The sequence below is a fragment of the Pongo pygmaeus genome, chromosome 5, assembly GCF_028885625.2.
Source record: "Pongo pygmaeus isolate AG05252 chromosome 5, NHGRI_mPonPyg2-v2.0_pri, whole genome shotgun sequence".
NCBI classification, from domain to species: Eukaryota; Metazoa; Chordata; class Mammalia; order Primates; family Hominidae; genus Pongo; species Pongo pygmaeus.
Genome location: NC_072378.2, coordinates 42,024,635 through 42,047,520, shown reverse-complemented (window position 1 = coordinate 42,047,520; position 22,886 = coordinate 42,024,635). Strand labels below are relative to the sequence as shown.

Here is a 22,886-nt window from a genome sequence, read left to right as displayed (position 1 = left end):
TGGAGCTCCTGAATCTCAGCTGCTTACTCCTGCCTTTGGGCATGAGCCTTTCACCCTTATCCTGGCCCCAGCCCATGCCACCAAGGGAAAGTCCCCAGTTCCTGTGGTGGGGAGTCAATCCTCAGTCCCCACTGCCCTGGTGACATCGCTGAGTGGCTTAGTAGGAGCTGGCCGGGACTGGTTGGGTCCAAACCTATAGCTAGCAGGGGCAGTGAGGGCTGAGGAGGGAGGGAGGATGCAAGTGATTGGTCCCTTTAGTAGTTCCTGTGTACACTGTGGGGTATCTGGGCCTGTGATTTGTTCTGCATGTTTCTGTGGCAGATCTTTCCAGAGCTCAGATCTCTCCCTGTCAGACTCCTGCTTAAACTTCCCTTGGCTGCCCATTCCAAAACTCCAGTATCTTTGCAAGTCAAACACTGTACTGGGGATCCAGATACATCTGCCCTGCCTGCAGCACCTCCACCCCCACCACTTCTGCCCTTGAGCTGCTGGAATTGTGCTCTGCCAAGCTGCCCTGTCTGCTTGTGCCCTGGTGGCTGCCTGGAGTGCCTTGCCTCACATCTCTGCTCAAGACTCGGAGTTCCACACCCTCCAGGAAACCGTCCAGAAACTCTAGAATTGATTAGATCACCTGCTCTAGGGCTTCCATAATGCCTGGGGCCTAATCCTATCACATATTATTGGTTGTATCACTCTCTCAGCCACTCTAGGCCAGGGGCTCCTTGAGGGCAGGGACTACATCTTATAATAGCTCTGGACTCTGCAGACCTTCAGGTTGAATTGCTGGGTGAAAGGGTCTAAGGTGAATTTTGACACTCCAGGTGTCCCCAGGAAGGACTGCTCCTGGGATGATAGGCCCTAGAGGGGGCTCCCCATGGAGAGGGGGATACTCATGGGTCTCCCTCACCCCCCACCCCACAGCTACCCCTGTCCAGCAGCCACCTGAATGTGTACAGCAGCGACCCCCAGGTCACAGCCTCCCTAGTGGGCGTCACCAGCAGCTCCTGCCCTGCGGACCTGACCCAGAAGCGAGAGCTCACAGGTACTGCCTCCCTCTACCCCTGTGCCTTTGAATACCCGACTCCTCCCTCCTTTTCTCCCTCCCTCCCAGCTCCTCTCTCCTTCTCTTTTGGCCTCCAGATGCTGAGAGCAGGGCCCTGGCCAAGGAGCGGCAGAAGAAAGACAATCACAACTTAAGTGAGTCCTGCCCCGCCCCTCTCCCTGCCTCCCTCTTCCTTGTTCTCACCTGAGCTGGCTAAAAAGCCACTCCCTGACCTGCACTGGTGGAAGGCTTCCCTGCTCAAGGCCAATTCACTTGCAGATGGCTTAAGCCCTCCCATTGCTGTCGCTCAGTGGTGCCTGGGACTATTAGTGCTGTCTTTCCACTAGACCTCTTTAGGAGTGGGTAGGAAGGATTCCTGTGAGGGAATTCATGAAACCCCCAGTTTATCAGGTTGTTTTCTGGGTTAAGGCATGGAACCTGGGTCATCAGAGTTCTGTGTAGCAGGGAAGAGTCCTACCTCAGGCAGCTTTGCTGTGCTGCCAGCATCACTAGGGCTGATTCTACCTTTCAGCGCTCTTAATTGTGTCTGGCCTTTGCCCTGGACCCCCTAATCCCTGTAGAAATCCCAATCTGTTGGTCACCTCTTACTTCCCGGAAGAACTAAATCTAAGCTGCAGGTTGCCCTGAAGCACCCCTCCCTGGGCTGGGTACTTCTCCCCATAGGGTGGGGGGTCCCCATCCCTCTAATTGCTCCTTCTGGAATCTGTTACCTTTAGTTGAAAGGAGACGAAGGTTCAACATCAACGACCGCATCAAGGAGTTGGGAATGCTGATCCCCAAGGCCAATGACCTGTGAGCAGGTTTCTGAGGGGGAGGGTGATGGGTCTGCGATGGGCAGCAGCTGACAAGTATTATCTGCCCTCAGCCCCGTGCTAGTTACTGGGATGGGAGGAGAATTCCTTCTAGAAGCTCATCTATTTGAGAAAAGATCTCTCCCTCTCCCAAATCAGGAAAGAATCAGGAAAGCTCAAGACAGATGAGTTTCTGTCCTGGAAGTGAGGCTGAGGTCAAGGGAGGTTTCTTGGAGGAGGAGTCATGCTGAGAAAGTTTTCTTAAGGCCATTGGGCTGGCAGACAAGAGGCTGGGCTCACGCCTGTAATCCCAGCACTTTGGGAAGCTGAGGCAGGCAGATCACTTGAAGTCATAAGTTCAAGACCAGCCTGGCCAACATGGCGAAACCCCATCTCTATTAAAAATACAAAAATTAGCTGGGTACAGTGGTGTGTGCGTACAGTGCCAGCTACTCGGGAGGCTGAGACAGGAGAATTGATTGAACCCAGGAGGCGGAGGTAGCAGTGAGCCGAGATCTCACCACTGTACTGCATTCCAGCCTGGGCAACAGAACAAGACTCCATCTCAAAAAAAAAAAAAAAAAAAAGACAGGTGTTTGAGGGGCAGGAGGATTAAGAATCCATGGTAGGCTGGGCTGGAGTCTTGGTAGTCTTGGGAAGGAGGCTGCTCTGAATTGCCTGGTTTCATGGGATTAATGAGGTGGGCAGTGGCAACAGAAGTCACCAGGGAGGGCCTATTCTGTGCAAACTGAGATCAGCCACCTCCACCTCCAGGTCTGGGGTTGCTGGGTAAGACTGGGACAGGCCACATAAGCTCTGCAACCAGAGCAGTGGCAAGGATTTGGCCACTCTTCTGAGCATGCACCTCTAATTTGCCTGGCCTGCTGCTGCAGGGACGTGCGCTGGAACAAGGGCACCATCCTCAAGGCCTCTGTGGATTACATCCGGAGGATGCAGAAAGACCTGCAAAAGTCCAGGGAGCTGGAGAACCACTCTCGCCGCCTGGAGATGACCAACAAGCAGCTCTGGCTCCGTATCCAGGTCTGGTCCTGAACTTGGACTTCTTTGGTAACTCTGACCCTTAACCTGGCTCCTGGCCCCAGGGAGCAGTACTTGTACTTCTGAAGTTGGAGACACAGGAATGATGCCCATTAGGAAGGAGGATGTATCCGTTAGGATGTTTTGCTTTGGTAACAAACAATCCTCAGCATCTTTAAGCAACACATATCAGCTGGAGGTTCTGTTCTGTGAGACCCTCATTCTGGGACCCATGCTGCTGGGACCCAGCTCTCTGATGGCCCATCAGAGCTGGCTCTTAAAGCCATTGTCACTCTTAAGGTGCCACATATCACTTCTGTTCAATGGGCCTGGCCAATGCAAGCACACTCTACAAGTACTCTAACCTCAAGAGGCAGGAAAATGCAAACCTATCATGTGCCTGGAAGGTAGACAGCTGGAATCATTTGGTGGGTGGCACTAGGAATCTCCACAGGGCCAACCTAAAGAACCAGGAGCTTGGCAGAGTCAGCCCTACCAGCTGGAACTGAGAGTTCTAGTCCTGGCTCTGAGTTGAGGGCCTCTTGTCCTCTTTAGACCTGAGGCTGGCCCTTTACACAAAGGGCGATTGGACTGCACCTTGTTTCTCTTTCTTATGGTAGATGATACAATTTACATTAAAATCTAACACACACAGGCACAAAGTGAAAAATCAGTTTCATGAAGTAACGCTCCGCTCGTCCTTAATGGATGCAATGCATTCTAATAATTTCTATTCTAGTCTAGTCTAGACAAGTCAATTTCAATTAAAAAAATAGAAAGCTGGTCAAGACTCACTACAGTGGCTTCACAACCCACTAATGAGTTACGACTTGTAGTCTGAAAAAACACTGGTCTAGACTCTAGAGCTACCCTATGCTTTCTTCCAGCGGAAACACTTTGGGTCTTGGGTGCCGTAGGGCAGGGGCAAGTGCTGTGATAGAGGCCCAGGGGAGGGGTCCTGGTGGCTGGTGCCCATAGGTGTGTTCCCCAGCCTTCTGTCTGCTCCCCTGCAGGAGCTGGAGATGCAGGCTCGAGTGCACGGCCTCCCTACCACCTCCCCGTCCGGCATGAACATGGCCGAGCTGGCCCAGCAGGTGGTGAAGCAGGAGCTGCCTAGTGAAGAGGGCCCAGGGGAGGCCCTGATGCTGGGGGCTGAGGTCCCTGACCCTGAGCCACTGCCAGCTCTGCCCCCGCAAGCCCCGCTGCCCCTGCCCACCCAGCCACCGTCCCCATTCCATCACCTGGACTTCAGCCACAGCCTGAGCTTTGGGGGCAGGGAGGACGAGGGTCCCCCGGGCTACCCTGAACCCCTGGCGCCGGAGCATGGCTCCCCATTCCCCAGCCTGTCCAAGAAGGATCTGGACCTCATGCTCCTGGACGACTCACTGCTACCGCTGGCCTCTGATCCACTTCTGTCCACCATGTCCCCCGAGGCCTCCAAGGCCAGCAGCCGCCGGAGCAGCTTCAGCATGGAGGAGGGCGATGTGCTGTGACCCTGGTTGCCCCTGTGCCAGGGAACAGGGGCCGGCCTGGGGGCTGGGAGGGCCGGAGGCACCTCCCTCCCACCCTTCAGGCTGCACTGTGTGTGAAGTAGCCACCTGCCCTGCCTGCCTCCTCCCCGCTGGCCCCTGTTTGGACTTAGTGCCTGTCTGGCAGCCTGTGGGGTCAGGAGAAGCACCCCCCGGGCAGCCCTCTTGACCGGCCCAGTGGGAAGAGGCCTTCAGCCCCTCTCTCGGAGATGGAATCGCGGGGCAGGGAGGGGCAGGGTGTTCTAGAGGTGAGAAGAGGGCCTGGTGGAGATGCCCTGTCTTCTGAGCCCGAGCCCCTCATTACCAGTGAAGGACATGCTTGAGGGGTTCGGGAAGCTCCTCATCTGAGGCAACTGGTCCTGGGGGTGCTCAGGCCTGCCTTTTTGGGACTCAGATGGCAGGAGGTCCACCCCGCAGCCTGGTCCTCGGCTCTCCCACAGGTGGGCACCCCCCACTTTGGTGCTAACAGCTCTCCACCAGGTGGTGTGAGCGCGGGGGCTGCCAGAAGCGGGAGGGGTCACTGCCGGAAGAGCAGCTGCCCTCCGACCCCCCACTTTGTGCCTTTAGTAAACACTGTGCTTTGTACTTGCTGGTCCTGTCTCTTTGGAGTGGGTCTAGGGCTGACAGCGAACGGGAGGATTCAACCCAGCGGGCCCCCTCCAGAGTGCGGATGCTGCCTGAAGGGGGTCGGGGTGGGGGGTACAGGGAAGAGGGAACACTCTTGTCACCTGGTGTCCCCAAGCCTCAGCCCTGCCCGGGGAAGACGAGGGGTTTGGGTGCTGATGGGGGCACGGTCCCTCCTCACGGCCACGAGGTGGCGCTGCGGCCACGCCGGTCCCACACCTCCAGCCGCGGCCGGAGCGAGACTAGTTGATGTGGCGAGTGGGCTGCTCACAAACCAAGTGCGCCGCCCTTAGCTGCTTATTTGGGGCACCCTGGGTCCGGGGTGGGGGGCATGCTTCTTCTGTCCCACCCCTGTTCTGGGGGTGACCTCCCCAGGTGGGCGGCCACCCGGCTTGAGAAGCTGTAGCTGGGCGCTCTGGAGGCGGCGCTCGCGGTCTGTCTGCCAGACGGGCTTCCTGGTAACTGAGGGGCTGCGTCCTGCTAGGGCTTTGGGGAAAGGGACCCCCGTGAGCTAGACAGGGAGGAGACGGGAGTCCAGGACGGCGCGTGGGGGGTTATGGGCCCGGGTCCCTCCGCCCCGCTCTGGCTCTGGCAGCGAGGCCTGGGCGCGGCCTTTCCTCCGGGCTGCAGTCCTTGGGCCTCTGCTTGGAGACGTTGGTGTTTATGACCTCGCCCAGGAGCGGGACATGGGCTGGGGACAGTCAGGGTTCGAGTGGCGGCTGCTCGAGCCCTGGTGCCTGGCGGGAACGGGGAGAGGGCTTTTCGGGCTTCATCCAGTTCGCCTCTGCTCTCCACGGCCGCTTCAGGCGGAGACCAAAATGGCTCCCCGTCATCGCCCTGAGAGGCTGAAGGAGCCTAATTAAAAAAAAAAAAAAAAAAATCCCGGGATGAAAATGGCTAATAGGGCAGTTTCCTCTGTGCCGAACGGGAGATCAAATCAACGTTGAGCAATTAACGTGCGAGGGGAGAGAAGGAAAATGGGCCGGGCGGCTGGGCGCTGATGGTGGCCGGGCTGGCGCAGGCTGCAGGATTAATCTCAAGGTCAGATGGAGCCGGGGATGACCTTGTGGAGCCTGAGCCAGCCGGGGCGCTGGCGCCTCCTCCTAGTTCCAGGTTCCACCCCACCACCTGGGACTTACCCATTCCCTGGAAACCCCTCTGAGCCCCGTCTGGGTCAAGCCCTGAACTCTGTGAGACACCTGATGATCTAGGCTTGGGCTGCCTTGGCCGGGGGGTGAAGGCTCCGGGAAGTCCCAAGGCCGGTCCTTCAGGCCCCTGAGAAGTCTCTCCCGACCCCACTGGCTCTTCCACTTCACTCTGGGGATTCACCTAGTGGAGTGGAGGACTGCCCACCTGCTTCCTCTCACAGCCCTTCAAGAACACGGATAGCCCTTCCTGCCAGCAGAGGTCTGCTAAAAAGAAATAAATATTTAAAATATTTTTAAAAAGGAAAAAAAAAAAAAGATCACTGATATCCCCGCGTCCACCTGCCTGCTGCTTTCCTGCCCCTGGGCTCCTTCAGCCTGGCCATACTCATTGGAGTATGGACTGCACATTCGACAGGACAGAGGGTGTGAGTGGGATTCTGTCCACAAGAGGGTGCCCTGGGCCAAGACTAGGCAGCTGCCCGACGCGGCTGGTGGGGGTGGGGGAGTCTCAGCTTCACTGTACATTCCAAGCTGCCTGCCTGAGTGGCTCCCATCCTGCCTGGGAGTCCTGCAGTCCTACCGATTTGGCTGAGGCCGGCCTAGGGACTACTTCTGGTATTTCAATAAGTCACCAGAAAGTGTTCCTGTTTCCGAGACCAGCCTGAAGGACCCTCACCTTGTGGCTGGAATGGAATCTGGCTGGTGATTATGAACGACTCTGATTCAATAAGAGGAGAATGCATCCTTTAGCAATATTTATTTGGTGGACAACACCTTTCCAAGTGTCAGGTCCATGGAGGAAATTCTTTTTTTTTTTTTTTCAGACGAAGTCTCACTCTGTTTCCCAGACTACAATGCAGTAGTGCAATCTTGGCTCACTGCATCCTCCGCCTCCCGGGTTCAAGCGATTCTCCTGCCTCAGCCTCCTGAGTAGCTGGGACTACAGGTGTGCACCACCACACCCAGCTAATTTTTTATTTTTAGTAGAGATGGGATTTCACCATGTTGGCCAGGCTGGTCTCAAACTCCTGACCTCAGTTGATCTGCCAGCCTCAACCTCCCAAAGTGCTGGGATTATAGGTGTGAGCCACCGCACCCAGCCTTTTTTTTTTTTTTTTTTTGAGATGGAGTTTTGCTCTCGTTGCCCAGGCTGGAGTGCAATGGTGCGATCTCAGCTCACTGCAACCTCCGCCTCCCAGGTTCAAGCAATTCTCCTGCCTCAGCCTCCCGAGTAGCTGGGATTACAGGCGCCTGCCACCACGCCCAGCTAATTATTTTGTATTTTTAGTAGAGATGGGGTTTCATCATGTTGGCTAGGCTGGTCTTGAACTCTTGACCTCAGGTGATCTGCCCTCCATGGCCTCCCAAAGTGCTGGGATTACAGGCGTGAGCCACCGTACCCGGCCTGGAAATTCTTTTTTAAAAGGCAGAGTAGGGCCAGGTGTGGTGGCTTGCACTTGTAATGCCAGCTACTCAGGAGGCTGAGGCAGGAGGATTGCTTGAGGCCAGGAGATCAAAACCAGCCTGGGCAACATAGCAAGACCATTAACTCTAATTTTTTTTAATTAGCCAAGCATAATGGTGCACACATGTGGTCCTAGCTACTCAGGAGGCTGAAATGGGAGGATTGCTTGAGCCCAGAAGTTTGAGGCTGCAGTCAGCTATGATCATGCTATTGCATTCCAGCTTGGGCAATACAGCAAGACACTGTTTCTAAAAAATAAAAAGGCAGAGTAAGGACATTGGCTGGTGTGGACACAGAAGGGATGAGCCTGTCCAGCCCCTTCATTTTAGGGAGGCTTAGAGAACAAACAGACACGTACAGTGGGAGAGGAAGCAGAGAAAGAGGTCAAAGCTAGGCAGGAGAGGATGAGAAGCAGTAGCTCCCTTGGATCCCTTGTGGGGCCCTCGGCAGGAGCCAGGCTGCTGGGGTAGCAGAGGTGGTGAGGGTGCAGGATGCAGACAGAGCCCCAGCCCCTGACTCTGCTGTCTTCAGCTCCAGTTCCTGCATCAGTCTGTCCCCACCAGCTGCTCGGCCTGCCTTAGTACCTACCTCCTCAGCCTTAGGAAGTTCTGCATGTCCAACTGCATCTGCTGGGCGGCCGGCTCCACCATCTGTAGAACAGGGCCTGGGAGGCGAGAGTTGGCGTGGCAGCCCGGGAGGGGGTTGCAGGGCCTTGGAATGTGCTGCTTGGAATGCCATGTTTCCATTATCCATGGTTCCTTTAAAGCAGAGATTCTTCCTTTACTATTTGACGCCATTAACTTAGATGAGAGTCTGATACACGCTACACACCTTCTCCCCAGACAAACACACACATAGCCTCCTAAAAACTAACCTCAGTTCAATACTCGTGCTCTCAACCCATGCCCTGTGCTCCATCTCAAAGCCCATGCCCCTCCCCTGTCTTTCAAGCTGCGTGGCTCAGCTGGAGCCACTAGAGCCCCTTCCCAGGCACCTGGGTGTACCTCCTGCCCCTCACCTCCCGCCCCTCACCTCCTGGGACTCCTACCTCTCGGGGCCCAGGCCCCATCCCCCTCTCAGACTTCTCCAGCCTCATCTTTTTTCTTTGCTCTGTTCTTTCCGAGGGGGGCAGTGGAATTTATACAATATTTAAGCAGCCAGAGCCGAGTCTGGGAAGATATTATTAATGTAAAAGGGACGGGCTGCAAATGCTTTTGGACCTGGTTACAATTAGAGGGTGATTTTTCTAAAGGTCAATGAATTCAGATAATATCCACAGGGGGGAGAGAAATTTAATACCTTTTTAGTGAATTAATTAATTATAATATTATATCGGCTTGGGGTTCTTTTCCAGAGTGATTAAGGGAGCGATCTGTCTTCTGTGAGGCCGGAGACCGGTGCCTGCCGCCAGCTAGGACCCTGGCGCAGGGCTCAGGGTGGGGGCCCTTCCCTCTCCTCTCACCCCTGCAGTGGCCAAGGAGCTAGGGGCTTGTTAGGCATGAAAGAACACAGGCCAGACCTGGTCAGGGCTGAGGGTGGTGCAGGTATTGGCCTTTCCCCTTGGCCTGTCTCCTCCACCCCTGGGTCTGGCCCTCCTGCTGCCATGTCACCAAGCCCCATGCCATGGTGGCTGAAGAGCTGAGATGTGGGGTATGGCCTCCTTCCTTACACTTGGAGAAACTAAGGCTCATGGGCTTCAGGGACATGCCTTAGCCCCACTGTAGGTTAGGACAGACTGAGGTGGCAGAGCTGGCTGGAAATACCAAGAAGACAAGAAGGACCTCCCTAATACCTCCCAAACGAGGCCTTCTGGAAAATCTCCACCAGCCAGAGGTCTGTGGAGCTGCCTGGGAAGCTTCTCCATCTCCAAAAGAGGCTCCTTCAGGGTGTATAGTGTGCCCAGCCTCTGCTTATAAAATGAAAATGCCCCAGGAGTATTGATACCTCCAGTTGCTGTGAGGCCTAAGATTTCTGTCCCTGGAGGGATCTGAAAGTGGCCAGGGAGTGGTGCTTTTCACCCATTTATTCATTTATTCATACTCAGTCAAATGTTCATTCAACAAACATTTGTGGCACACCTGCTCTTGTGCCATCAGAGACCTAAATATCACCTCTTGAGCCCCTGCCCACTTCATCTCAAGTCCCAGCTGCTCATCTAAGCAATGGAGGGTGGGGTGGGGAGACCTCCATGGTCCCTTTCTGTCCAGACAACAGTCGTAACTCAACCTGAAGGCAAGAAGACTGGCTGGGATGCGGTGGGTTTGTGGAGCAGAGTGGGCGCTCATTCACTCAACACACCCTGAGCACCCACTTTGAGCTGGCCCTGTTCTGGGTGCTGGGGATATGTGGGTGGATAAGGGCCAGCTGGTCCTGGTGACAGAGTGGGTACAGGGAGGCAGACGTGAGCCTGCAATCATGATTCTGTGTGGGTTCAGCAAAAGGAGTAGAAGTGACATTAAGCTGGGTTGTGAGGGACCAGACTGACAAGGGGAGAGGGAAGGCACATGGAAGGAGAGGGAGGGGCATTCTAGGCATTGGACACAGAGTGTGCAAAGGCCTGACAAAGGGGAGTACCTGCAGATTAGAGGGGATGGTGGGACAGTAGATGAGGCTGAGTGGGTGGCCATCTTCGTCCCCACCCACGGGCCCAGGCATGTTGACAGGAAGACAAGGCCATAGGTCGGGTCCAGGAAGGCAGGGAGCAGCAAAGCGAAACAGACTTGCTTTTTTTCCCTTGTTTTTGAGACAGGGTCTCGCCCTGTCGCCCTGGCTGGAGAGCAGTGGAGTGATCATACCTCACTGCAACCTCAAATTCCTGGGCTCAAGGGATCCTCCTGCCTCAGCCTTCTGAGTAGCTGGGACTACAGACACACACCACCACACCTACCTAGTTTTTGTATTTTTTGTAGAGATTAGGTTTCACTATGTTGCCCAGGTGGTCTCGAATTTATGGGCTCAAGCCATCCTCCCTCCTCAACCTCCCAAAATGTTGGGATTATAGGCATTAGCCACCACGCTGGGCCCAGATTGCATTTAAACGCTGGCTCTGCCGTGACTTGCCATGTGATGGAGCCGCTCTGTGCCTCAGTTTCCCTATCTGTAATGGGAGATTGCAATGTCTACCTCCTAAGGATGTTGTAGGAATTAAAGGAATGACTGAAGGGAAGAGGTCGGCCCTGCATTTAGCACATGATGTGGCTCCAGATATCTTGGCCTGTACATGGCCCTCGAGAGGGTGGGTGGGTCAGGGCCATGCCTTCTGTTGTGCCCGAAATTCCTTTTTCCTCTCAAGGGGGTGCCAGCAAAGGCCCTACCCTGGGGACATTTTTTTGGGGGAAAATCAACATTTTCCTCCCCGCATGACTCAGCCCCATCTTTCCCCACTCCCTGCCTCTGTCCCTCTTCTCCGTCCATGCAACACCCCCTCCGCCCTGACTCCCCCGCAACAGCCTCCTCCCCCACCCTCTCCTCTCTCTCCATGTGCGGCGGGCCGGGGAGGGCCTTTCCATTGTACTATCTTTGGGCCCTAAATTAAAATTGATGACATCTTGAAATGAGCAGTGAGGGTAATTTTGCTTCTGAGCCGGGATGCTAATGAGGCCCCTTAATGGTGCAAACGTGGAGCTGACGGAGCTGACGGGTCGTGTGTCACGCGCCGCAGCGAGGGGGGTAATGGCCGCGGTAAGTGCCGGTAATTACACCCTGTCTTGCTGTATTTTGGCAGGCCTGGTGGGAGAGTGGGGGCTCAATCACCACTGGCGGTGGCACCCCCCACCCAGCACGGGACTGACGGCCAGAGATACCCACTTCCACCCAGCCAGGCCCCTCGACTCCAGCCTCACCTAGAATGAGGGGCCTGGGCAGAGCCCCCTTGCCCCATGCACACATGGCATGCAAAACACATAGTCACACATGCCACAGTCCGACCATTGTGCACCCCCACCCCCACTCCACACATAACTCCACAGCCTGGGCACTCCCCCAGTATGCACAAAGCACATGCATAGACACACACACACATGCACACTGACCCGTTATGCTCCCCCATACACTTCTACACTCTGCAGATACACACTGCTCCACATACACAGCCTGCACAGCACACACACATGCATGTGCACACAAATACATTCTCAAAGAGCACACATGCGTGGAGCGCCTCCTGTGCTCTATGAGCTCTATGTCTGCCAACTCTACTCCCAACTCTTCTGAAATGGGTGTTATTCTCATTTTATGACACAGAAACTGAGCCTTGGGAGATTCAGCAACTTGTATAAGATCACACAGCTAGGCAGCGACAGAGACAGGACTGGAATCCAGCTATTTTTACTTTGCAACCTTTCCAGCCCCCATATTTCCTCCTATGTATGCATGCATATACACCTCTCACTGTACAAACACATGCACGCATGCACATGTGCACAGTCATCACCCGCAGATCACATAGATCCTCGGAGCACCCAAAGACGCATATGAAGGCATTGTTCAAATACCTACGCGTTGCTGACACACATATGCAAGGTGTGCTTGGTGTGTACACACAGATGTGCACTTGTGTCACATAGTGTTTGCATCCCTCACACATGGTGAGCAGGATATCATGGAGAAGGAAGCCTAGATTTCTACATGGGGAGCTAGGCATATAGCCTCTCTGGGCTTCGGCATCTCAATCTCTAAAGAAGGGGAAATAAATACTACTCCACTTCCCTGCCCAGCACTTAACTGTTGTTAAGGCAGAATGACAGCCACACAAAGGACTGTGACGTGCCCTCCTACAAACCCCCGGCAGAATCACACACTGGGTGCACGTACATGCATTGTACGAGTGTGCATGCACTGTCCAAGTGGCATCTAAGCTCTCTGTACATATAACATTGTATTTAGACACATCTCTGCACACACACATCACAGCACCTGTGCTGTGAATACACATCAAAGCACCTGTGCAGTACCCTAAGTGTACCTGCCAGTGAAACTGGAAATCCCACAAAGCCCATGGGTACTTGTCATGTGTATATACTACATCCCTCCCTCCTCCCTCCAAAAAATATGTATCAATTCTATGATTATGGTAGAGGTTAAAAGTATAGACTTTGGAGTTTGACTGCCTGGGCTCTGCATCACTTTATTTGCTGTGTGACCTCAGGCAAATTACTTAACCTCTCTGTGCCTCATTGTCTTCCTCTGTTAAATGGGGATAATAAGAGTGCATCTGCCTCAAGGGATGCCGTCAGATTAAATGAGTTGACAGATGTAAAGCACTTAGTGCCTGGCGTGCAGTAAACCCCAGTGAGTGTTGTGATAAGGTGTACAACTACAACAAAGGAACGTATCTCGGGGTGTAACAAGCACCAAGGAGCAGGCAGTGGAAGGCAGAGGTGGGAACACTCATATACGGCTGGGGCAGTCAAGGAAGGCCTCCTGTAGGAAGAGGGATTAGGGCTGAGCCTTGAAAAACTGTAGTTCCGTTTACTGAGTTCCTGTGCTGTGTCAGGCCCTGTGCTACGTGCTTTATATGAATTACCCCAGTGAGCCTTCTGCGAACCCTGGGAGGTGACCATGGTTATGTCCATGTTAGAGATGAGGAGGAAAAGGTGCAGAGAGACTCGGTAACTTGTCCAAGGACAACAAGGGCCTAGATAAGAGAAGGAGAGGAGGCACAGGAATTCCAGGCGGGATGTGCAGCTTGTGTTAGAAATAGAGCAACAGATGGGAAACACACCCAGAGGGCCTTCCTTGCTACACTGTCACAGTTTCCAGTTAATGAGAAGGGGGTGAGCATCTGGAGGGGGCGCTGACCTAATTGCTGTGTCTCTTGCAATGACAACAGGGACCTGTGGGGGGTGGGAGTGGCTGGCACTGCCCACAGCATGCTCAGGGCAGGGGCCAGAGCTGGGCACCTGATTCACCTCCCTTGCCCCTCCCCCACCAAGAGCCAGGGCCTGACCCAGTTCGGGAAGAGGTGGGTGCTCCCGCTTAGGCCCTGGAGACCAGGCCTGGATCCCTGGAAAGGGACCTGGACAGGTGAGAAGCATGGAGGAGTTGGTGAGGGGTCAGTGAGCAAATCTCTGCCCACTCCACCCTGAAGCCAGCACCGCCGCACCCCAGGGCTGGTTCCTGGAGATGCCTACATGAGGAATAAGCTGTGGGCCAGGACACTGAGGCTCCCCTCAAACCGGCCTTAATATCCCTGTTGCCTCATGTCCATTAAACTGTGCAGGGCCTGACAAGCTCATTCACCACCCCTTGAAGAGATCATAGATTTTTTTCCCCTCAATGTTTCTCATGGGCTGTTCCTATTTGTAGTGCAGCTCTTGACGTTCAGCAAACAGCTCCCCACTAATAGCCTCCTGTCCCCCAACCCCACAAATAACCTCTAGCCCTCCTCACCCACACACCCGCCCTTTTTTCTTGCTAGCATAGAGAAGGGGGCTAGGTGGGGAAGGAGAGGAAGGGCCGTGGCTTCCGAGGTCCGGGACGTGGGTTGGCATCCCACCTCCTCCCCTTCCTAGTGTCGGGGCTTGGGGAAGTCCTCCACCCTTATCTCTGTGCCTTTGTTTTTTCCTCTTTGGTCAGGTGGGGACAACAAGGCAGCCTCCCAGGCTGGGGTGTCTCCGGGGTTGGTGCGAATCACATCCAGCAAAGTACTTGGCCCATGCTGGGGTGGGGGTGTTACCCAAGGAGGGATCACAGCATTTATTGTCCAGATCAGGAGACTCTGAAAGCGGAAGGGGACACTATTAATGATCACACCAGGGCAACACATGACAAGTGGGACTGTCTTGGGAGCAGCAAGATGCGTGATCACTGGTCTATGAAGTGTCTGCAGCCTTTCTGTCCACCCCGCCTGGTGGGATGGGCTGGGGCGTCTGTGCACACACACGAAATGGCTAGGGCTGGGCCACCTTGGGGAAGCAGAACAGGCTGGGTGCGGAGGTGTATAGAGAGGTGGGAGCAGTCTCAGGTGCTGGAGGTGACATCCTAGACACAAGGAAGGAGGAGCTGTTGGGAGTGGCCCCCAAGGCTAGACAGAGGAGAGGAAATCTGAGGGTGGGAGACAAGGGTGGGGGGACTCAAATCTGCAGACAGGCTTGGAGGTATGAACAACCTCCATTCCAGATCGCAGTGACAGCCGCCCTCGTGGAGCACCTGCTTGGCAAAGAAGGCACTGCTCTGAGTACTTTTCATGCATTTGCTCATCCAATCCCCACAACAAGCCTATGGAGAGGGTACTTCCTTGTCTCCATTGTACAGAGGAGGAAACTGAGGCACAGAGGGGTTGAGTAACTCGCCCAATGCCACACTGCTAGGAAGGACAGAGCTGAAATTTGAGCCCAGGCAGCCTGCTTCTGTTCCCTGGGGACCCTCCCTTCTCCTGGCTCTGCAGAGAAGTTAAGCTGTGTTGCTGGGGGGCAGATGGCTCCACAGAAGGGGCAAGTCCCCTTCCCAGCCCAGGTCCCAGTTTCCAACACTGTGGGACCCGGGAAATTCTGCAGGAGGCTGCCGGGCTAGGGGAGAGCAGCTTGGCTTTGGAGACGGCCTGCTTGGACCTGGCTCCACCCCTCACTTGCAGTACGAACCTCCTGGGTATATTTCTCAATTTTGTGGAGCTGGTCTCCTCAACGTGGGAGAGGCCTGTTCCGTTGGGCGTCGGGAGGTTCAATATTCTCAGCTGTGGGAGGCGACTGGCGTGAGGTGGGCCTTTGGAGAAGGCTAGTTCCCTCTCACTCTCTGAGCTGGGCCTATCCTGGGCTCCCCTCACCCCAGGGAGGAAGAAACTCAGCGCTTTGGAACACCTGCTTTACTCCTTATCTGGGCCAGGGGTTTGAAGGAGGAGGGCTGCAAAGGCCAGGATCCAAGACGCTCAGTGATCATTTGTGTCATGATTATGGAAGGGCAGCTAGCTTCAGGCCAGGGCGGTGAGTGCTATTCCAGCTGAGGCTCTGGAGCAGGCTGGGCTCAGGCACTGGGCTGGGTGGTGGGGCTGCCACCAACTCTGTGCCCCTCAGGTACCTTAGCTGGTAGGTCCTAGGAAAGGGGTGGGGGACAGAGGGGGCTACCTCCTAATGAACAATTAGTGTCTGCTGCGTGGCTAATCATGTGGTTCCGTGTAATTAAGAAGTTAATTAGTGCTGTGTCAATTAAGGTTTAATTAGTCCCCTCTTCAGAGAAGCCTGAAAGACCCTCCTGCTGGAAGCTTCTGGAATGGAAGGTGGGGGAGTGAGAGGCAGATGGAAGAGGGGACAGTGGGTGTGGAGGGGGCTCCACTTCCTTTTGTGCCCCTCCCAGTTCTGGGATCAGTGACTTGCTGCCACCAGCGCCACCCGACCAGCCCTGGTCATGATGACTTTGGGGCCCTACAAGGCTCTCTTCTACCACCAGGGCTTGCTCACCCCAGAGTGATGCTACCCTGTGGTGCTCTTGTGGAAGGCCCTCTTAAGCCACTGCACCCGGTTCTCTACATCTGCTTTTGGGTAACTTTCTTTCTCTTTTCTTTTTCTTTTTTTTTTTTTTGAGACAGAGTTTCGCTCTTGTTGTCCAGGCTGGAGTGCAATGGCATGATCTTGGCTCACTGCAACCTCCGCCTCCCAGGTTCAAGTGATTCTCTGCCTCAGCCTCCTGAGTAGCTGGAATTACAGGCATGGCCACCATGCCCGGCTAATTTTGTATTTTTAGTAGAGACGGGGTTTCTCCATGTTGGTCAGGCTGGTCTCGAACTCCCGACCTCAAGTGATCCACCCACCTCGGCCTCCCAAAGTGCTGGGATTACAGGCATGAGCCACCATGCCTGGCCGTCCCTACTCTTTTTACCACTCCCTTCTTCCATGATGGACATCATTGAACATAAGACTTTCAAGCACATCTTGGATAATTTCTTTAGGACATGACTAAGAGAAAAGATGAGGCTTTTGGTTTGATCTTCTACTAACCCCCCTCTGCCCTTGCCATCTAATCAGAGTTGCTTGGGGCCATCGCTGCCCTGACGGCCTCTTTTCTCTAGTGTCTGTTCAACCCGCTGCAGTCGCCACATGCCTGCTTCCACTGCCTTTCATCTTTTTACTCTTGATGGTATTATGAGCACAAATTGGCTCCACCTTCCAGGAAGTTCTGACCTGGACAGTTCCCTGGTGCTTCCGCGAGGAAACCCACAATCCTTGGTGGTCCCTGTGTCGTATCCCCAGCCTGGCCGTTGGCTACTTCTCTGAGTTCCCACAGTCATTCAGCTGGACAAGGCTCCTCTCCTGTCCAGAGGTGCCCATCTCTGACCTTCTGCAACTGCTTCTGTTGGATTTTCCTCTGAACTCCAAATTTCCCGAACCAAACACCAGCTACTCCATGAAACTTTTCCTGATGATTCCCTCCTCTCAGAGTGATGTTTCCAACTTCAGAGCAACAAAGGATGAAGGAGGCTGGTAGAGATTATGCCTCCTGCTTGACCTCCTGCCAGGTGTGGGCGGGATGGCATTGCTGGGCCATGGCAGCGTGTGGTCAGTGAGGGTTGTGCAGTAAGCCCCCTACTCTCTGAATAGAAGGAAGCACTCAGCACCATCACTCTGACCCAGAGCCATCCTTGCACTTCAACAATCATTTCTAAGCATTTTCTGAATGCCAGGCCCTGACCTAGGTCAGGAAACAGACAGATGAATAAGACTAACCCTTGCCTATAGTTTAGTAAACAGCCCCTTAGGAAGCAACGTGGGGAGTGCCTGGGGCTCCTGGGAATGCAAAGGAGAGGCCCCCAGCACCACCTCCAAGGTGGGCGCTGCTGGTGTGACTGGCACGAGCCTTCGTCTCCCTCTTCCCATCCCCCAACCCCGAAGGGGTAGCAGGAAGACCCACTAGGCGAGGGAAGCAGAGAGATTTGGCTCGAGGAGGGAGGAAATGAAATGGAGAACAGAGATAATTGTTCCCATTTGGCAACTTTTTCTAATTAGGGACCAATTATGTCCTTGGGTACCTAATCGGGGACCTGGTAGATTCTCTAATTTGCTAGGTAATTACTGGCCAGTAGTTCTACCAGCATGAAATTTGGGGGAAAAATACGTGATCACAACAATTGAATTTTCTCTGTTTCAGACGCTTTGCCCAGAAGACAAGCTGGGTGCTCTGAGCTCTCTTTTGCCTCTGTTAATACTGCCTCCCGCCACCTGTCTCTCCTCAGGCTTCCACTGGGCTGTGTGCCCTTCCTAGTTACTGAGCTCCAGGAGCTGGCAATCTAGCTGGAAGCCATCAGCCAACACCACAGGGATATGGAGACATCTGTGTTTTTGTCTCCCTTGAATTCATCCAGTTTTTGGTAACATGGAATTACTAGGTGTGGGAAACTGTTCTAGGTAACACACATACACAGGCACAGACAGCTTTATTAAATTCCACAACCCACTGATATGGGCATCATTGTTAATCCCATTTTACAGATGAGAAAACTGAGGTACTAAGAGGTCAAGTTAAATATAGGAATTTACCCTAAAGAAATGATCCAAGATGTGCTTGAAGGTTTTATGTTCAAGGATGTCCGTCATGGTGTCATTTATAATGTCCAACACAATCGGAGCTGGGGCAGATAGTCCGACCTTGAGTGCTCACATGCTATCCCATATTGTACCTTTCCATTAAATTGCTCTGCCTCAGTTCTCCTCTGTGAAATCATTCCTAACCACAATGCAATACCACCTTACTCCTGCAAGAATGGCCATTATCGAAAAATTAAAAAATAATCAATGTTGGCGTGGATGTGGTGAAAAGGGAACATTTTTACACTGTGGGTGAGAAGGTAAACTAGTACAACCACTATGGAAAACGGTGTGGAGTTTCCTTAAAGAACTAAAAGAACTGGCTGGGTGCAGTGGCTCACGCTTGTAATCTCAGCATTTTGGGAGGCTAAGGTGGGGGGATCACGAGGTCAGAAGATAGAGACCATCCTGGCTAACATGGTGAAACCCTGTCTCTACTAAAAATACAAAAAATTAGCTGGGCGCGGTGGCACATGCCTGTAATCCCAGGTGCTCGGGAGGCTGAGGCAGGAGAACTGCTTGAATCCAGGAGGCTGAGGTTGCAGTGAGCAGAGACGGTGCCACTGCACTCCAGCCTGGGCGACAGAGAGAAACTCCATCTCAAAAAACAAAACAAAACAAACAAACAAACAAACAAAAAGAACTAAAAGAACTACCATTTGATCCAGCAATCCCACTCCTGGGTATCTACCCAGGGAAAAAGAAGTCATTATACGAAAAATATACTTGGACACACATGTTTATAGCAGCACAATTCACAATTGCAAAAATGTGGAACCTGCCCAAATGCCCATCAGTAAATGAGTGGATAAAGAAACTGTGGCACATATATATATATATACATATATATATATATACACACACGTATATATATATACACACACACGTATATATATATATACACACACGTATATATATATACACACACGTATATATACATACACACACATATATATACATATATACACATATATACATATATACATATATATACATATACGTGTATATATATGTATATATATGATGGAATACTATTCACCCATAAAAAGGAATGAATTAATGGCATTTGCAGCAACCTGGAAGGATTGGAGATTATTATTCTAAGTGAAGTAACTCAGGAATGGAAAACCAAACATTATATGTTCTCACTTATAAGTGGGAGCTAAGCTATGAGGATGCAAAGGCATAAGAATGATACAATGGACTTTGGGGATTCTTGGGAAAGGGTGGGAAGGGGGTGAGGGATAAAAGACTACAAATTGGTTCAGTGTATACTGCCTGGGTGATGGGTGCACCAGAATCTCACAAATCACCACTAAAGAATTTACTCACATAACCAAATACCGCCTGTTCTCCAAAAACCTATGGAAATAAATTTTTTTTAAAAAAAGAACTAAAAACATGCTATGTACAGAAAGAAAAAAGTCTACTTCATAAAAAATAAAATAAAATGGCTTTATTGAGCTATAAAGCCATTTATTGCACCTATTTAAGTGTACAATTTGATGAGATTTGATGTATGTATCCACCCATGAAGCTATCACCACAGTCAAGATAGTGAACATATCCATTACCCCCAAAGGGTTCCTTATGATCCTTTGTGATGCCTCCCTTTTGTTTCTCCCTATCCCACCTCCAACCCCAGGCAACTACTGATGTGCTTTCTGTGCAATAGATTAGTTTGTACTGTTTAGAATTTCACAAAACTGGAATCATAGAGAACGCACCTATTTTTCTCTGGCTTCCTTTAGTAGGCATAATTAGTTTCGTCTGTGAATCTAATGAGATGCATAACTGAGACACATTCATGTTGTTGCATGTATCAGTATTTATTTCCCTTTTAATGGCTGAGTAACATTCCATTGTATGGATATACCATAATTTGTTTATTCATTCAAATTTAAAGACATTGGGTTGTTTAGAAGTTTGACTATTGTGAATAACATTGCTATGAACATTTGTCTACAAATATTTGTAGGGACAATTGCTTTCATTTCTCTTCAGTAAATACCTAGGAGTAGAATGGCTGGGTCATGAGGTGGGTGTATGTTCGACTTTTTAAGAAATTGCTGGTCGGGGGCGTTGGCTCACACCTATAATCCCAGCACTTTGGGAGGCCGAGGCAGGTGGATCATGAGGTCAAGAGATCGAGAACATCCTGGCCAACATGGGGAAACCCCGTTCCCTAAAAATACAAAAAAAAATTATCTGGGCATGGTGGCATGCACCTGTAGTCCCAGCTACTTGGGAGGCTGAGGCAGAAGAATCACTTGAACCCGGGAGGCGGAAGTTGCAGTGAACCGAGATTGCGCCACTGCACTCCAGCCTGGCGACGGGGTGAGACTCCGTCTCAAAAAAAAAAAAAAAAAAAAAGAAATTGCCAAAATGTTTTCAAAGTGATCATATCATTTTACATTCCCACTAGCAATATATGAGAATTCCAATTCTTCCACAGTCTCAATAATATTTGGTGTGGTCAGTTTTTAATTTTGGCCATTCTAGTAGATATATAGTGATATCTCATGTTGAGTTTAATTTTAATTTCCCTAATAACTAATGATGTCTAACATCTTTTCATATGTTTATTTGCCATCTGTATTTTTTCTTCGGTGAAGTGTCCAAATCTTTTGCCAGTTTTGTTGGGTTGCTTGTTTTCTTTATTGAGTTTTGAGAGTTCCTAGTGCATTCCTGATACAAATCTTTTATCAGATATCAAATCCTCTACCACTTTCCTGGTAAGGAGTTCAGAGAGCCCCTCCATTTTTCTCACAGAGAAACTAATGCTAAGGGAAGGAAGCACATCAGTCAATACGTTTCCAGCTAAAAATAATAGAAAACCCAACTAAAATGCTTAAGAATGATTCTATAACAGGATATTCAGAGATAGTGTGGTTCCAGGGTTGGTTAATTCAGTGGTAAAGATGTCATAAGGAGTAGATAGTTTTCTTCTTTCCACTCTGGAGTCCTTGAGAGTTTGTCTTGACCTCTTAGACTGGCTCCCTTCAATAGGCCCAAAGTGGCTCTTTTTTTAAAAAATTCATTCAAATATTTTTTTGAGCAGTTAAGGAGATACAAAGGTGATTTAAAACATGGTCAGAGGTGAGGCAAATGCCCAAGTAATAGAAAGCAAAGGGCAAGGTTCACTGAATCGTAGCAGTCAGAGAAAGTGCTTTTGGGAACCAAATTGTTTCCAGCCTGAAGAGCGATGGTGGCAAATCAAAAAAGGGGATTGACATTAAAATAGAAGACTTCAGTATAGATTGTTGGTGACACTCAGTATCGACTATATTTGTCTCTCCTTTTCCTGTCTCCCCATCTTTGGGCTTAATTTACCAGTAGTGCCCAGGACTGTTCCATGTGCTTTTTCTATACTTGCTTGCGTTTTTGTTTTAATGTCTTCTACAGAACGAGGTCCTTTGAGTGTTTTAGGAGTCTTTTCCTGTTTTTTAAAGGATTCTTGTCCTTTTGATCTTGGTGTTGACGATGGTTTTGAGACTTTTTCATTTTGATCTGACTTTTGTGCGTTTCTGGCTGGAGTGTCTTGTATAGATTTCTTCACTGGTGCTTCTTCAGTTTCCTCATCATCAAAATCATCTTCTTCATCATCATCATCATTATCATCTTCATCAGCAGCAAGTTTTACTTATTTTCTGTGGAATCTTGCCACCACTTCCAGGGGCAGACTGCTTTCCAGATATACTTAAGAGTTTCACATACTCCTGCTCTTCACCTTCTGACTCTGCATCTTCCTCCACAGCTACTAAGTGCTGTCCACTAACATGCACTGGCCCTGAACTACGCTTCAACCACAAGACCACTAGTGGTGTTATTTCAAAGCCCCCAAGGGAAACCATTGGTTGTGCAGACATTTTCAAAGTTGCTAATGTTACTTTAATTGGACTGCCTTTGTAATTCACTGCCTCTGCTTCAACAATGTGCAATTCATCCTTTGCACCAGCCCCTTAACTGACTGTTCTTAAAGGTAACTGGTGCTCATTTTCATCATTATCCACCTTAAAGTGATACTCTTTGTCGGCCTTTAGTTCACAACTGAAAAGATAGTTCTGGGACCTCAGTAGGCTCATGTCCATGTCCATCAAATCTTCCATCAGGTGGTGCCACGCACTTAGGTGGGAGAGAAGGCAGATGGAGATAAATGACCACTGCTGGAGAGAACAGCTGCACAGGAGAGAGTCACACCAGGGTGGCTCTATTTTTATAATCAGAAAGTTATAAAATAATTTTCAAATATTTTATACCAGACTGTGACTTGTTTTTTCATTCTCTTAACAGTGTCTTTTGGAGAACAGAAGTTCTTAACTTTGATAAAGTTGAATCCATCAATTTTTTAAAAAGATCTGTACTTTTGTTGTTCCATCCAAGAAATATGCAGCAAACCCAAAGTCACAAATATTTTTCTTCTTTGTTTCTTCTGGAAGTTTTATAGTTTTAGATTTTGCACTTAGGCCTATGATCCATTTTAAGTTAATTTTCGCATATGGTGCAAAGTATGGTTCTCTCTTTTTTTTTTTTTTCTGATGGATAGCCAATTTTTTTTTCAGATGGATAGCCAATTGTCCTAGGACCATTTGTTGAAAAGATGATCTTGCTCCATTAAATCATCTTGTCACCTTTGTTAAAAATAAACTGATCAAGGCCGGGTGTGGTGGGTCATGCCTGCAATCCCAGCACTTTGGGAGGCTGAGGCTGGTGG

The 22,886-nt window shown here is 51.0% G+C and overlaps 1 protein-coding gene and 1 pseudogene across 5 annotated transcripts in view; one reads left to right on the top strand and one right to left on the bottom strand.

Moving 5' to 3' along the window:
• TFEB (transcription factor EB) overlaps positions 1-5,006 on the top strand; it is a 52,460-nt gene extending 47,454 nt beyond the window's left edge. For all 5 annotated transcript variants that reach the window (XM_063666210.1, XM_054492175.1, XM_063666211.1 and 2 more), the window contains exons 5-9: positions 922-1,042; positions 1,141-1,197; positions 1,780-1,855; positions 2,748-2,895; positions 3,906-5,006. In XM_063666210.1, coding sequence (XP_063522280.1) covers positions 922-1,042; positions 1,141-1,197; positions 1,780-1,855; positions 2,748-2,895; positions 3,906-4,385 — 882 coding nt within the window. In that variant the 3' untranslated portion in view covers positions 4,386-5,006. The remainder of the gene's footprint in view (positions 1-921; positions 1,043-1,140; positions 1,198-1,779; positions 1,856-2,747; positions 2,896-3,905) is intronic.
• Positions 5,007-11,262: 6,256 nt separating this feature from the next.
• LOC129039033 (nucleophosmin-like) lies at positions 11,263-22,281 on the bottom strand (annotated as a pseudogene).
• Between the last annotated feature and the right edge of the window lie 605 nt (positions 22,282-22,886).